This window comes from Rhagoletis zephyria, unplaced genomic scaffold (genome assembly GCF_001687245.7).
Source record: "Rhagoletis zephyria isolate East Lansing unplaced genomic scaffold, Rhagoletis_zephyria_1.1 Rzeph_scaffold_00162, whole genome shotgun sequence".
NCBI classification, from domain to species: Eukaryota; Metazoa; Arthropoda; class Insecta; order Diptera; family Tephritidae; genus Rhagoletis; species Rhagoletis zephyria.
Genome location: NW_016157246.1, coordinates 395,217 through 411,739, shown reverse-complemented (window position 1 = coordinate 411,739; position 16,523 = coordinate 395,217). Strand labels below are relative to the sequence as shown.

Here is a 16,523-nt window from a genome sequence, read left to right as displayed (position 1 = left end):
TTATCACAGGTTGAAATCTCATTCAGAGACCGGCCAGTGTGTTAGGCTAATAGTTGTCAGCAGCTTCCCATTAAAAATTCGGTGTTGCTGGCTGTCCGCTACCGCATTTAATGGAGCCGTAGTTGTTGCAACAGTTGCTATTCTTGTTGGCCGTTTATTGCTTACGGATGGTATTGCGTGGTTGTGCAAAGGCGGACGGTCCAGTCATAAATTAATGCCTTAAATGAATTTAAAACTGTCAGCAATGACGTTTCCATTTAGGCGCTTAAAGTTGTTCGCCCGCCTAGAAGTGCCGATGTGAGAATTTCGGTTGATTAAGAGACATGCCGTTTATTGTTGGTCGGTCGTCCTATGCACATGTGACAAATATATACAACATCCTTAAAAATATTTACCTCGTCATACTCACAAATACATACTTACAAATGTATGTAGCAAACATACATATGCATACGTACATATGTACATATACATATATGCGTATATACACAGTGTTAATGCATTAATACATATGTATGTATGTACCTACGTACATACAAACATAGACGTTTAATTGTAAATACTAGTGTTGGGCAGTATCGATACCAAAAGTACTCAGAACTCGATTCTGAAAAGGATCGACAGCACCCGATTTTTAAAAGTATCGATACTGAGTACTCCAAAGAACTCAGTACTCACAAAAGAACTCGAAAGTACTCAGTACTCAAAAAAGAAACTCGAAAGTTCTCAGAACCTAAAAGAACTCGAAAGTACTCAGTACTAAAAAATACCCTGTTCCAATAATCGATTTGATACATGTACTCAGAATCGATTCAAAGTACTCAGTATTAAGTGTCTAATAGACTTAAAAAGTACTGACTTTTATTTGCATTTAACGGTATTCAGAAATGATTGTACACAGTTTGCAGTTTAATAATTTTCAAGTACAATACTTGTACCCAGTACAGTTAGCAATTCATTTGACGTAATTTGGGATTCATATATTAATTTAAATAAAATTCTACTAGCTTGTGAGATTTCTACACTAAGGGCCGTTTTCTAATGTAAGCAGTAAAGTTGCCTTTACTAACAGGGCAGTTAAATTGTTCCTCACTTTAAAGTGTTTTCGTTTACTTATCTTACCGGTAAAAATAAATTTGTTATTCCGTAATTACGGCAGCGCGAGAGTGAAACTGCACTACATTCGTCTTAAAATTTCAAAGGTTGGCAATGCAACATAAGCAAATATAGAGCACGAGCAACTGTTAGCAAAAATCAAAACCTTGGTTGAAATATCTAATATATCTGACTCATGAACTAAAACCAAACCAAAATTTAAAGTTGGGTAGAAACTTTTAAAGGTTGCATCGGGTGAGCAAAAACTTATCGATTCGAGAAATAAATGCGCTGAAGAGAAAACGAAAACTCGTATATCGAGTCGATAAATTGGCCGGTAATCTAAAGGATAGATGAGAAAACGGCCCTGAGTATGGAAATGTTACCAACATGTGTATATTTAAAGAAAGTACTCAGTACTCTGAAAAATACCCGATCCTTAAAAGTATCGATACCAAAGAACTCGATCCTCAAAAGTAGTCGATACTTCCCAACACTAGTAAATACTGCTCGTAAGTTAATGATGACTTTTATGGGAAGTTAAAAATTCAAATTCATCCTCTATTGTTATGGCCTCAATGAAGTCAGCGCGTTATAGGTGTGTACACAAAAAAGTACAACCGCCGGAAATAAATATGACAAACATTTCAAACTACATGTCACCTGTAAAATAAATCAAAATAAAAGAGTGAGCGAGTGTTTTGTGATAAAATAAATCAACCCGTATCTATGCTTCTTACTCCGTTTTGCCTTGGTCAACTTCTTGCATACCTGTTATAAGCACCTTATACATACATATTTACACACATTCGCAGGGATTTAATGATTTCAGTGCGTTTTTAATTGAGATGTATTTTATGTCAGCATTCCTACTTACAGTGCGTGAATGTATGTATTTATGTACCTATGTGCATATGTCCCGCGGATTAACCATTTGAAACGACCTGCTACGAAAGTTTAACATCCTCAAAGCAAAAGTGTAAAAGCGAAACCCCGGCAAGTGTTTCCTGTTGTGACACGACCTCCAACACAGTGTTATACAGAAAACGTAAATTTAAAATCATTATAATAGTTATTCATGTTTGGTGAGCCTGGATGAGTGTACCAGAGTTTCCGAGTTATCAATTAGGTAATTTACCGCAAGTGCAACCTACCACCGTTCTTGATCATACACCCATTCCGTGGTGACCTGTGCCCAACGTAGCTGCAGGAATATCGTAGTGGGTTTATTGCCTTGACGGAAACTAGTGCCGTTATTAAGCATCCTTGACAGCAAACCTTGAAATATTCCAAAAGACGCACATGGGCGTCTGCACCGAAGAGCGCCCTGTGATGCATTGGGTAAGTTAATTGAATGAATCTGTTACTTAACTAGCTGGAACTTTGATGGCAGACATTATGTAATATGGATTGAAATTTTAGTATGTACATATGTTTCTTAGACTGCATCACTACCCATACAAAAAAAATCGGTACTGGTTTTCAATTGGAATTATAAAATCTATTTTATCTTAAGACGTCCACCAAAATAATTCGGAAAAAATGTTAAGATGTACGTGAGCTGGACCGATTTTAAAATACCTCCAAAAAGGGAGTTTTTTATGAATAAAAATAGTTTCTTAAAGATGTTTTCTGGAAAAGTCCCTCAAATGACAAAACGGTTTAAACTTAAACAATTTGCTTAAATATTTTTAAAAAATTAAAAAAAAAGATTTGAACGGAATCGTAATAATGAGATTTTTGATGCTGGTTTTAACTTTTTTCAAAGATTGTTATAAGTAAAACTTGACTAACTGAACCTAAACTCTTCCGATTTAGACTTGTGGGGTATAATTGGATAGGTATTTTCTCACCCTTTTTGCTAATAAACTCATTCAAAGGATTAAAGAGAAATGTAGGATGAACGAGCGTCATTCAAAGTTGAATTAAGACGTGTTGGTATTTGAAAAAAAAAAACTGGGCTGCACATTTTTTTTGCACATAAATGAAAATAGTGGGAAAATACTTTTCTACCGAGATCCCGTAAGTCTAAATCAGAATAGTTTTGGCCCAGTTATTCAAGTTTTTCGTTAATCAATCTATGAAAGAAGTAAAAAAGCAGCATCAAAAATATCATTATTACGATTCCATTGAAAAGACTTTTAAATATTTTTATGCAGATTTTTTTAACTTAATCTGTTTTGTCATCTGAGGACACTTTTTTCAAAAAGTTCTTTAAGAAACTATTTTTATTCATAAAAAACTCCATTTTTGGACGTATTTTCAAATCGGTCCAGCTCGCTTAAATCTTAATATTTTTCCGAAATATATTGGTGGACGTCTTAAAATATGATAAGTTTTAAAATCCCGGCACAAAAACCGCAACTTTTTTTGGTGATGCAGTCTAATGTTAATAGATTGTACATATTTATGTGTATATTCAGGGTGTCCTAGACCGCCCTTCGGAAATAGTATAAGAAAATGTTTTTTACTGCAAAACGCAAAAATATTTATTACGAAGTCGAGATGCTTTACGTTTTGGGTTTGGTTAAATTTACCTGAAATCCACTTTTTTATGTATATCCCATATAAAAAATGGACTTCTGGTCAGTCACATAATACCAATTTTTAAATTTAAAATTATGCCTTATATCGTCGTTTAAAGTACAAAACCGAGTATCAACAAAATGCAAAACTGCGTACGTGAGGTTGCATAAATTACTTTCTAGAGAGTAAAAACTCTTATATTTAAAAATGGTTCTCTTTTTATTACCTTCTTACCTTCCTTTTATTAGCTCGGGATGTATGTAACTATGTAATATTGATGCGCCTAAAAGATGCAGCGATTTCTATTCTCAAGTTACATAACTGATGACAGTACGAATGGCAATTATAATAGGGAGGTTTTAGTTTTTTAAACTATAATTTTATTTATAAAGCTATCATATTTCTGGCTAGTATATTTCAGGACGAATGGATAAGGATTGAGCCAAGAGCTTGTGTGAGCAAACCCAGTTTTTGGCAGCAAATGTCAGTTACGCGGTTTTGCAGAATGACGATACGCAGTTTTGTACTTTAAACGACGATATGTATAGTGGCATAAACCCAATTTTTTTCTGAGGGTTATGTCCCAAACGAAAAGGGTCAAAATTCCAAACCACCCGTGTAATTTTGCAAGTCTAAAGCATTTGGAATGTGTGCAAGTATGAACGAAAAGCATTTTTAGCATAGCACTGTCATTGACGCTGACTTTGCCTTATTTTTTTGCCAACGCTTATAGACGATCTAATATTACCACATACATATGGAGTTGTAATTGAGTGTCATTACTTACTGATAAAGTAACGATATGTCGAAAAACGCTCGATGCAAAAAACTTAACTGTATTCAGGGCTTTTAGAAAAATTTTAGGTATGCAGTTTTATAGCCCATTAAATTATAGTAGGATGGAGTGCAAGTTTGAAGCATCTATAAAAGACGTTGATTCTTTGGCAAATTTTTTATGGTGCTGGGCATTTTCTTCCATATAAAAATATTTTCGAACATACTTTCTATGGAAGAAAATGCGTGATACTGCCAGCAAAAAAAAATATATACATAAAAAGTCATAATTGACATGTCAAAAATACTAATCTACGGCCAACTTTCCGTTCCGAATTTTTCCAAGCACAATCTCTTTTCTTCTTCTTTTCTTTCTAACATTTGATTTCATGAACAATTGTAATGAGTTATCGTTTTCATATCGGGACTTTCACCACATTGATTATAAGCAACTTGAAGTAGCTCTCGTTGCTACCGACTGGGGATCCGTCTACAACTTGGTTTCTTCAACCGATCAGATAAGTTTCATTCAGACCCATATTAATACAGTCTTCGAAGAATTTGTTTCGCTCGTAACTAAATCAAACAGTGTTCGTAACCCCCTTTGGTTTAACAATTATGTACATATATTAGAACTGATTCGCAAGCGCAACGCGGCGTATCGTAAGTGGAAGCGATCTAGGTGTGAAACAACCTACAGTTATTTCAAGGCTCGGCGAAGAGAAGCTACCAAAGCTATAAAACAGCAAAAGCTTAGCTATTATGAACACCAATGCAGCGTAGCAATAGTTCTAAAAATATTGGTACCAAAAGCATTTATGTATGTGCCGGAAAATTTGAATGTGAATGAGCAGTGTTTGGTTGAATGTTACGTCTTCTGGTTTTTGTTTCAAGAGTGTTAATGATTGTGAAGTTGTTCAGTCTATACTTAACCTTAAGTCGAATGCTACGTTCTTCGAAGTGCATTCTACCTAAAATTCAACCGTAGGTAAGTTTTGCGCTGAATACCATCTTGGCAACTTCGGCAGCAGTGTGGAAAGCTGAAAACGAGCTAAGATAGTTCCCTTCTTATCCAAAGTCCTAGAGCGCGTTGTGCACCTCCAGATAAACTTATACTTAAGTCGCAACTCCTTGCTGAACCCTTATTAATCTGGATTTAGGTCTAACAAAAGTTGTACGACGCACTCATAAAAGTTTCTGGTGATATTAGACAGAACATCGACAACAATCACGCTACCTTTCTAACTCTTTCTATCGTAGCCATTAAATCCTAAGTCTAAAACTTAAAAACTTATTTAACTTATTAAACGGCCTTAAATTTAGTAAAATCGCACATTGGTGATCGTTCACAAGCAGTATGTGCTGGCAATATAATATCTAGCTGTGTACCTATAACGTAATGCGTTCCCCAAGTTTCAATTATGGGTACATTGTTGTTTCTCTAAAAAAAAAAAATACCCATGAAAAGGACATGTACATACTTATCTCCCAAAGCTGGGAAATGCAAATAAAGGTTAAAATTTTAAAACTAATTAATAAAATTAAAGTAAAATATTTACAAAGTTAACAATAAAATACTTTCTTTTCGCAAAATCTATAAATGACCATTTTATTTTTCAAAAAACCTGTGCGACAGTTTTTATTTACACCCTGTACTTTGCCATTCATATTGTGGCGAACACTACTTAGTAAGCAAAGTTAAGTGTGATAGTGAAAAGGTGTAAGCATGGTCGTAGCCAGGTAGGTGCAGGGCGCTCGAGTATAAAAATCAGAAAAATATTAAATTAATTATGAGGTTTAAATTTAAAAAAATTGCCATGCATTCAGGAAGAGTGTGGAATTACTTTGTAGAATTTATTTTGTTATTTTAAACATTTATTGTTGCTTTGAAAAATATATCTAAGATCTCTTTGTTTGTTTGTACCTAATTAATGGTAATTTGTATTGTTGAATTGGTTACTTACAAAAATGAATCTGTCGATAGGTTTGGAGTTTTATGTTTGAAACACCATATTTTTTGTGAAATCGCTTCATTAGTTCTTGTTCCACAAGCGTTTTCGTGAAGCTCTAAAAATTACAGCTACAACATTTGAGCATAGCTTCCATATCGAAACCTAAGACGTATTCTACGTCAAAATACTAGATTTTTGGAATCACCGAGCAATTCTACATAGGAATTGGTCAGTGGCGTCTGGAGAACAAAAACAAAACTAAAATTTGTGATCTTGTGTCAATTACACTAGTCTTAATGCTGACTTAGAACTCAGAAATGCGATAGTGGTTTAGTCCTGAATCTAAGCAAATCGCAGTGCATCGGTATTTAGAAGAACACATTCAAAACTGACGACTTTATGGAAATAAAACAATACAATAGGAAAGGTTTATGGAATGCTTCGATCTTTATGGACTACGCCAAACACTAACATATCTGTAAGCGCCAATCTATTATTATGACTGCGATAAAATTTTAAACACGGTTAGTCCTTTATCTTCTATTATTGAGAGAAGGCATTTTGTTTTGTTTGAACTATCGGAGTGTAATTTTTTTGCATTAACTGCTCGCCGAAACAAAGTTTAGACCTGTGTCTCATATGCAAAATTAATTTCTAATTAAAGTTGTATTGTTTTTTATATTAATACGATTATAATTTGTTAATTTTTGCCTTATATTTTTCTCGTTTGTGAAGTCCAGCAGAAAATTTAGTCCTTTTTTGATACGCTTATATAAAATACATAAAATAGAAGCGTATGTGAAATATATTGAATAAACAACATTTTTGAGTTTTTATGAACCTAAAAGTTGTTTTATTATTAAATTCAAACTTCAAATTTATAGGTTTAATATTATGTATACCTAACATTTAGTTTAGTTTTGTTTTTCAAACAACAGGGTTTTAACAAGACATCGTCTAATCGACGATCATTAGTACTAACTTTTGTAAAATATGGTTAGTACTCTAGGTTTAAAATTAAATTACAACGTGACGATTTTTACTGGGAGGGCCCCATCCAAAGAACTTGCCAAGGGCCTCAGATGGTATAGTTACACCACTGTCAGTGCCATTCGATCTCTAATTGGGAAAATTAAGACTAAAACCCTGAAGTGTACCCTAGGTTATGGCCTAGGTGTTGCTGCCCTGTGAATATTTTTATATTATTTTTTATTTTTCACTTAATTAATGAATAACCAGCAATATTCAATGTGACCTTAAATATAAGCGAGGTTCTATGGGAAACTGAACCTCACTGAAAAATTTTTTTCTTTGTAAAACTAACAAATATGTGGATAAGACATTTGTAAAAATCTTAAAATGCATTTTTATTACCTTTTTTAGTTTTGAAATCAAGTTCGAGTAAATTTTTTAAGTGGTTTTAAAGTAGGGTGTTTTGAAAGTGCTGACAAATAATTTGCGATTCATAATTCAAGTTTGGTAAGAAAAACATATAGTAGAACTCATCTGCTTTTAACAAAATTGTTTTATATATTAATTGTGTGAGTGCTTTATCTAAGTTAGATAAGAATAATTCAATAGTAAAGCATGTCCCACCCGTGACAGCTACGGGTGGGGCAGTCGTCAGAAGTAGGTTTACGAGGCTGATAAGCTTTATTTGTTCGTCGAGGTGGACCCAGGGGATGAGGCGGAAGCGCGGACTCACCCATTACCTATATACCCTTGTGGTCAGGTGATTAAGTTATGTGACATTTTGACCAGTTTTGGTTTTTACAACGCTGTTATCAACTTGAAATGTTGTGTGTCCAGAGCAGGGTTGTTGCGAATATTCGCATTCGCATTCACTACCGCGGAGCTTCCGCATTAATTTTATTATTCGCCTTCGCATTCGCAATAATCAATGCGGAGCTTTTGCGAATGCGAATGTTATGCAAGTGCACCGATAAAACGTATATATGGCAGACAAAATGCCAAATTGTAGCCAATATTTTTGCCTGTGGTCGTGAGGATATTTGTATAACAAAAGTGGTCAAATGCCATATTTATCAACTTTGATAAACATGTATTTAAACATATTAGTGCGATTCATAAGACGTCGCAAAGTGGCATTTTTGGTGAAATGGCAATGTTGCGTACAAAGTGTTATGAACGACCTATCGCAACTCCAGTTTGCAAACGTAAAGTTTTTTAAAAATGCTGCGCGTTAGAGAAAAATAAAAGTCTTCACAATTATATTTCGAAGCAGATTTAACTGATATACTTTTTCTTGAAGTATTTGAAGACAATAAAAAATTATAGTTAAAAAACTAAAAACACCCTTTTTTTACAACAAGAACTAAAAAGTATAAATCAATTTATAGATATAGCGATTCCGTTTAAGAAGAATAGGAAGTTCCCTAACTTGATTTAATTTAACTTTATTAAATTAGCTAAAAATAGGATAAAAGTGATGAGCCGTAGTCATAGTCAAAATAAAGTCCACTGTAAAGTTAGTTGCAGCTTCTTGACATAATTTTCAATGGCATATCTGTAATAAAAAAACTGCCGCAAACTTTATAGTGGACTTCATTTTGACTATAATTACGGGCTATTCACTTTAATCCTATTTTTAGCTAATTTAAAATGTTAAATTAAATCAAATTAGGGAAATTCCTATTCTTCTTAAACGGAATCGCTATATCTATAAACTATTTTATACTTTTTAGTTCTTGTTGTGATAAAAGCGTGTTTTTAGTTTTTAACTATAATTTTATTTTCTACGTTTTAGTTTTTTGAAATCTTGCAATTAATAATATACTGTCTATATTTCTCATTCTGTCCTTTTCTTTCAATGCGACCAAAATTTGCCGCACCCCGCTTTTTAGCTACACTTTTTACCTAACGTGCTAGATTTGACCTTAACATACAAAGTTTTCAATATATTTCAAATGAAATAGATAATACACATATTGTGAATATAAACCACATCGGAGCACAGATGCCGATTTTTTAATTATTATAACTGACAAAATTCTTTGTGTAGTTATTTCTTTTCATCTAAGCAATATGCATTCTAAATGTGAACTTAATCGGGTCATAAATACGGTTTTTCCAAATATCTCGACTCCTGCGTCACCTATCGGCAAATTTTTTAGATTTTTTTTCGGATTTATTTCTTTCCAAATCAGACTATAAATGCGGGTTTTACAAATATCTCGACTCCTGCGCCACCTAGCGGATTAAGTCATCTTTTATATTGCATTGCCCTCGAGTTCTGAGCTAAGTTTGAAGTTTCAAGTCTGTAGCTCATGGGGAAGTTTGTTAAATATTGATTGCAAAGTTCCAGGACATACATACATACAAGTGAAGTTAAATAAAAGCTTGTAAAAAACATGTGTTTCGAGACTTTGTCTTTGCAATGATTTCCAGCTCAAATAATATGGCAACGTCGCAAGAAAGTTTCCATACAAAAGTAATCAGCTGTGTCGCAGAGTGGCAAATTTCGTGACAAATGCGACATTTGCAACAACTTTGCGACGTTTCATGAATCCCTCTATTATTTCTCAAGCTATATAACCGAGCAATCAATGGGTTCCCACTTCTACTTGACCTCTGACATACGTCAAAGAGAACATAGTCCTTTTAGTGATATTTTTTTTCTGTGCTTTAAATACCTGCATTGGTTTCTTTCTTTAAGATTTTTTTGGACCAAACTTAAAAAAAAACTACTAGATACAAAGAAGAAAGTGTGCACTCTAATTCTTGACCAAATTTTCGTGACTTGCTTTTGATGTTACATATATTGGTTTCAATAATTTCAATCGAGGCTCTTTGGGGAATTTATTTTTAGCAAAAATTTTAAAATCAGTAATTTTGTTTACTTGTCGGGCAAAATTTTTTTCATTGAGATATACATTGGATCCTTGGCTAAAAACTTCTGTGGTAAAACTGCCGCTTCTTTGTAATTTAAAGTCAAAGAGTAAGCTCACTCAATAGGGATTTCCAGCAGAAATGATCAACGTCTGGCTATAAAGAGAATCGATGCTCAAATAATTAAAAAGCTATAGGTCTGACCTTTAATTAGATAAGAATTACGTAACTATCTAATATTCAAATGCTTTTAAAAAACGGGGTGCTTTTTTTTAAAAAATAACAATATTCTGGCAGCCACGACTTTGAAAACAGAATTTTGTTCAAAATTTTCATTCCTAAAAAATAATAGTTTATTTTCCATATACACCTATTTAGCTCGCTATACATTTTTTTCAAACCAGTCGCAGAGAAAGTATTAAAAATGAATTACAAAAACTAAAATCGAAAAACGCTGATGAAGGTACAGATTCCCCAAATTCTGAAACAGCCAAAGGAATGAGAATGAAGAATTCTTTTTTAAAAGCTTTAGAGAAATCTGACATATCTGGTTTGGCTTATAAGTACTGTTTAAACAACGATCTCGCCATTAAGCTAGTTTTTAATTGTTTCTTAAAAATACCTGACATCCGCATTCGCGGATGTTAGCTGTTAGATATTCGCACCCGCATTCGCATTCGCGGATGTCTGAAATTCCACATTCGCATCATCTCTAGTCCAGACCACCATTTATACTATAAATATAGCAAAGGTATCTATAGCAAAGTCTAGACATCAACCTAGTCTACATATCAACCTCGTTGTAGATATCATATCAAAGACATATAATTAGAAGACTCTAGATGTCGCCCCGCCAGGAGAAGTTAAATATTGCGCTTAAAAGTATGCAATACATACGCTACAGCAGAAATGGGCGACACGCCAATTCTTTAAATCACATTAATTCCTGATTTATGCATTTATGTACATATGTACATATGTATTTATGTATATACTCTACGTGTGCACAAAACATTTTGCTTGCATAGTCTTCTGTTCTCTTTTCACTGCAAGTTACATTATTTGAATATATATTGCAAAATTTTATGCAGACAAGACTAAAAAGCAGAAAATAAATTAAATAAAAAACTTTTTAATATGCCACGCTTTTATAAATGGACTAAAAATTAGAAAATAATATTTCTCAGTCCCATAGAATTTGTTTTGATAACTTTTGATTTTGAAATTTTAGCAAAAGCCATTATAAACAATTTATGAGATTGAAAATGAAAAGCGTGGGGCGCATGTAATAGACCTGAATTGATATGAAGGGCCTTTGTTTCCCAAATCCGTGTCTAAGGATGGGAAAATACTGACTACATGTTTATAAGTATGTTAAGGGGTCGAGTTTGTTTTCCATAGACGCACGTTGTCAAAATTTGGATACAGTTTTAGATTTTTTACGGATACTTTAAAGGCTAAGCCAGTGGCAACACTGATACCAACAAATCTTATTTCAACTCGGCGTAACGTTCGTTCATCCTACCTTTCTCTTTCATCCTTTGAATGAGTTTATTAGCAAAGAAATAAAAAGGGTGAGAAAATACCTTTCCTATGATACCTCACAAGTCTAAATCGGAATAGTTAGGTTCAGTTATTCAAGTTTTTCTTATGCCAATCTTTGAAAAAAGTTAAAAAACAGCATCAAAGATCTCATTATTACGATTCCGTTGAAAAGATTTTGAAATATTTGTATGCAGATTTTTGAAGCTTAATCGGTTTTGTCATCTGAGGGTATTTTTTTCAAAAACTTCTTGAAGATNCCTGACATCCGCATTCGCGGATGTTAGCTGTTAGATATTCGCACCCGCATTCGCATTCGCGGATGTCTGAAATTCCACATTCGCATCATCTCTAGTCCAGACCACCATTTATACTATAAATATAGCAAAGGTATCTATAGCAAAGTCTAGACATCAACCTAGTCTACATATCAACCTCGTTGTAGATATCATATCAAAGACATATAATTAGAAGACTCTAGATGTCGCCCCGCCAGGAGAAGTTAAATATTGCGCTTAAAAGTATGCAATACATACGCTACAGCAGAAATGGGCGACACGCCAATTCTTTAAATCACATTAATTCCTGATTTATGCATTTATGTACATATGTACATATGTATTTATGTATATACTCTACGTGTGCACAAAACATTTTGCTTGCATAGTCTTCTGTTCTCTTTTCACTGCAAGTTACATTATTTGAATATATATTGCAAAATTTTATGCAGACAAGACTAAAAAGCAGAAAATAAATTAAATAAAAAACTTTTTAATATGCCACGCTTTTATAAATGGACTAAAAATTAGAAAATAATATTTCTCAGTCCCATAGAATTTGTTTTGATAACTTTTGATTTTGAAATTTTAGCAAAAGCCATTATAAACAATTTATGAGATTGAAAATGAAAAGCGTGGGGCGCATGTAATAGACCTGAATTGATATGAAGGGCCTTTGTTTCCCAAATCCGTGTCTAAGGATGGGAAAATACTGACTACATGTTTATAAGTATGTTAAGGGGTCGAGTTTGTTTTCCATAGACGCACGTTGTCAAAATTTGGATACAGTTTTAGATTTTTTACGGATACTTTAAAGGCTAAGCCAGTGGCAACACTGATACCAACAAATCTTATTTCAACTCGGCGTAACGTTCGTTCATCCTACCTTTCTCTTTCATCCTTTGAATGAGTTTATTAGCAAAGAAATAAAAAGGGTGAGAAAATACCTTTCCTATGATACCTCACAAGTCTAAATCGGAATAGTTAGGTTCAGTTATTCAAGTTTTTCTTATGCCAATCTTTGAAAAAAGTTAAAAAACAGCATCAAAGATCTCATTATTACGATTCCGTTGAAAAGATTTTGAAATATTTGTATGCAGATTTTTGAAGCTTAATCGGTTTTGTCATCTGAGGGTATTTTTTTCAAAAACTTCTTGAAGATACTATTTTTATTCATAAAAAACTCCATTTTTGGAGGTATTTTAAAATCGGGTTTGGTGGGCGTCTTAAAATACAATAGATCTTATAATTCCAATAGAAACACAGTATCGATTTTTTTTTTTGTATGGGGAGTGATGCAGTCTAATGTACATACATACATAAAGTGCAGTTTGTGTTTATTAATTTTTTGTTATCTGCAACTAAGGTTAAATGTTATCACAGTAAAATAAAGCAGAGACATCCTGATAGCGCAAGCAATAACGCAAGATTTTCACATGCACATTGACCTATTGCTGGAACCGTTTCATATTATCAGTTTGGTTGACTTTATTATATTACTAGCTAATGCCCGCTTACTTCGCGGCGCCTAATAAGAACTTTTGCGTTGGCCAATGCAAAAGAGCGTTTAAAAGCAAAAATAGTCAAAATTTTTGGTTTAAGTTGAAACCACTAAGGCGCAGTTTTAAATTTTTTCTATCCCTATGTTTAATATCGCCATCGTCAGTAAAAGTGACGATGTGTCCATCGTCAGCCATGTTATGCAGTCTGCACATGGTTCGTATTAGAGGTATACGCCGCCGAGCCACGCCGCCGCCGCCGATTTTTGTCGTTCCTCACGCGCCGCCGCCGAGTTACGAAAATATCGGCGCGGCGGCGGCGTTCGGCGCCTAAGGAATTTTGTACAAAATTTTCATGATGTATGTACATTGAAATACATCGTTTGAAAGAACTAAATACTACTCGTTTAAAAATACAATTTTACGAAATGAAAATTACTTTTTTAAAGGAGTTTTTTTTTCGCATAATTTGGGCCACTGGACAAGAATATGATCTTCTTTATTTTGCCAAAAAGAGCGTAACTCAGAAAAAACATAGGTAACATATTTTTCGATCGAAAGCGTTTATTACAGTTAAATTAGGGTCGAATACTGGTAATCTAACGTTTTTTTCCGCAGTAGACAACTCTTTCCAATACTATCTACAACAACAATAAGTTATAACACATCAAAAACTTGAACGCCAATATCTCAGAAAGCAGTTTTAACCGAAGCAGCTTCTGTTCATCTAACTCATTCCATCTAACTCCATTACGTTAGCATTCCTTAATGGTGGTCAATTCCCAGGAAGGTTTTGCTACCTCGCTTCGCAACGTTTTCTACAAAGGTTTAAAGTTACCCCTTTTTGGTAAAAATGAGTATTATTTTTCATTACATTCGGTTCTCCTTTGAAAAATTTGGGGCTTAATATTTTAGTGGACATTATTCAATAATTCCTAAATCCCCTAAATCTCAGATTTCACAAAAATCAACTAAATCATTAGATTGAAAATGATAACTAACTTATTTTCAGTATTTGACCCTTCTTCAAGAATTTTTAATTTATCATTAAATTGAATAAGAACCTTTTTAGGATTATTAATAATTCCATCAGTGTACTGACTTATACCCTCACGTTACCAAGTATTTTGAAATTCAATTTTATTAACACTTCATAAAGAATTTAAAACATTACTAGGGCCATCAAGTCACTCAGGATCAACTTTTATTTTTGTATCATTATTTTCATTAATTTTATTTAATAATTTCATAGGCTTATTTCCTTATATTTTTACAAGAACAAGTCATTTAACATTAACTTTAACTTTAGCACTACCTTTATGATTATGTTTTATAATTTATGGATGAATTAATAATACTCAGCATATATTTGCTCATTTAGTGCCACAAGGAACTCCAGCAATTTTAATACCTTTTATAGTTTGCACTGAAACAATTAGTAATGTAATTCGTCCAGGAACTTTAGCAGTTCGATTAGCAGCTAATATAATTGCAGGTCATTTACTACTAACATTATTAGGGAATACGGGCCCTTCACTTCCGTATATAATTGTTTCTTTACTTTTAATTGGTCAAATTGCTTTATTAATTCTTGAATCAGCAGTAGCAATTATTCAATCTTATGTATTTGCTGTATTAAGAACATTATACTCTAGAGAAGTAATTAATGTCAACACACGCTAATCACCCCTTTCACTTAGTAGATTATAGCCCATGACCTTTAACAGGAGCCATTGGTGCTATAACTTCAGTTTCAGGTTTAGTAAAATGATTCCATCAATATGATATTTCATTATTTGTATTAGGAAATATTATTACTATCTTAACTGTTTATCAATGATGACGAGATGTATCACGTGAAGGTACATTTCAAGGATTACATACTATTTCTGTTACTTTAGGTCTTCGATGAGGAATAATTTTGTTTATTTTATCTGAGGTATTATTTTTTATATCTTTTTTTTGAGCTTTTTTTCATAGAAGTTTATCACCCGCTATTGAACTAGGAGCATCATGACCACCTATAGGAATTAAACCTTTTAATCCATTCCAAATTCCTTTACTAAATACAGCAATTCTTTTAGCTTCAGGAATAACTGTTACATGAGCACATCATAGTTTAATAGAAGGGAATCACTCACAAGCCACACAAGGATTATTTTTTACAGTACTATTAGGTATTTATTTTACTATTTTACAAGCATATGAATATATTGAAGCCCCTTTTACAATTGCAGACTCAGTTTATGGTTCTACCTTTTTTATAGCAACAGGCTTTCACGGAATTCATGTATTAATTGGAACTACCTTTTTATTAGTATGTTTAATTCGACATTTAAATAATCACTTTTCAAAAATTCATCATTTTGGATTTGAAGCTGCTGCATGATATTGACATTTTGTTGATATTGTTTGATTATTCCTTTATATTTCAATTTATTGATGAGGAGGTTAACTAATTAATTATTTATATAGTATACAAGTATATTTGACTTCCAATCATAAGGTCTACTAATCTAGTAGTATAAATAATTTTTTCAATTGCTATTATAGCTTCAATTTTAATTATTATTTCTAGAGTAGTAATAATATTAGCATCAATTCTATCAAAAAAAACATTAACAGATCGAGAAAAATGTTCACCTTTTGAATGCGGATTTGACCCAAAATCTTCATCACGTCTTCCTTTTTCTTTACGATTTTTTTTAATTACAATTATTTTTTTAATTTTTGATGTAGAAATTGCTTTAATTTTACCAATAATTTTAATTATTAAAATTTCAAATATTTTTATATGAACAATTACTTCAATTATTTTTATCATTATTTTAATTATTGGTTTATATCATGAATGAAATCAAGGAATATTAAATTGATCAAACTAGGGTTGTAGTTAATTATAACATTTGATTTGCATTCAAAAAGTATTGAAATTTCAATCTACCTTAATTAATTGAATATGAAGCGATTTATTGCAATTAGTTTCGACCTAATTTTAGGTAATTTAA

General features: G+C 32.8%; 1 protein-coding gene and 1 long non-coding RNA gene across 2 annotated transcripts in view; one reads left to right on the top strand and one right to left on the bottom strand.

The window, feature by feature from the left end:
- Positions 1 to 702: 702 nt before the first annotated feature.
- LOC108355344 (uncharacterized) lies at positions 703 to 2,042 on the bottom strand. Its single transcript, XR_001846545.1, has 3 exons — positions 1,969 to 2,042; positions 1,528 to 1,533; positions 703 to 715 (listed from the first exon to the last, which is right to left on the bottom strand). It is a non-coding gene; the product is annotated as an uncharacterized LOC108355344 (long non-coding RNA).
- The window catches only part of ap (apterous), a 379,716-nt gene continuing 364,768 nt past the window's right edge, over positions 1,576 to 16,523 (top strand). Inside the window, exon 1 of the mRNA XM_017606468.1 lies at positions 1,576 to 2,436. Within this exon, the coding sequence (XP_017461957.1) occupies positions 2,398 to 2,436 (39 nt within the window). The 5' untranslated portion in view covers positions 1,576 to 2,397. The remainder of the gene's footprint in view (positions 2,437 to 16,523) is intronic.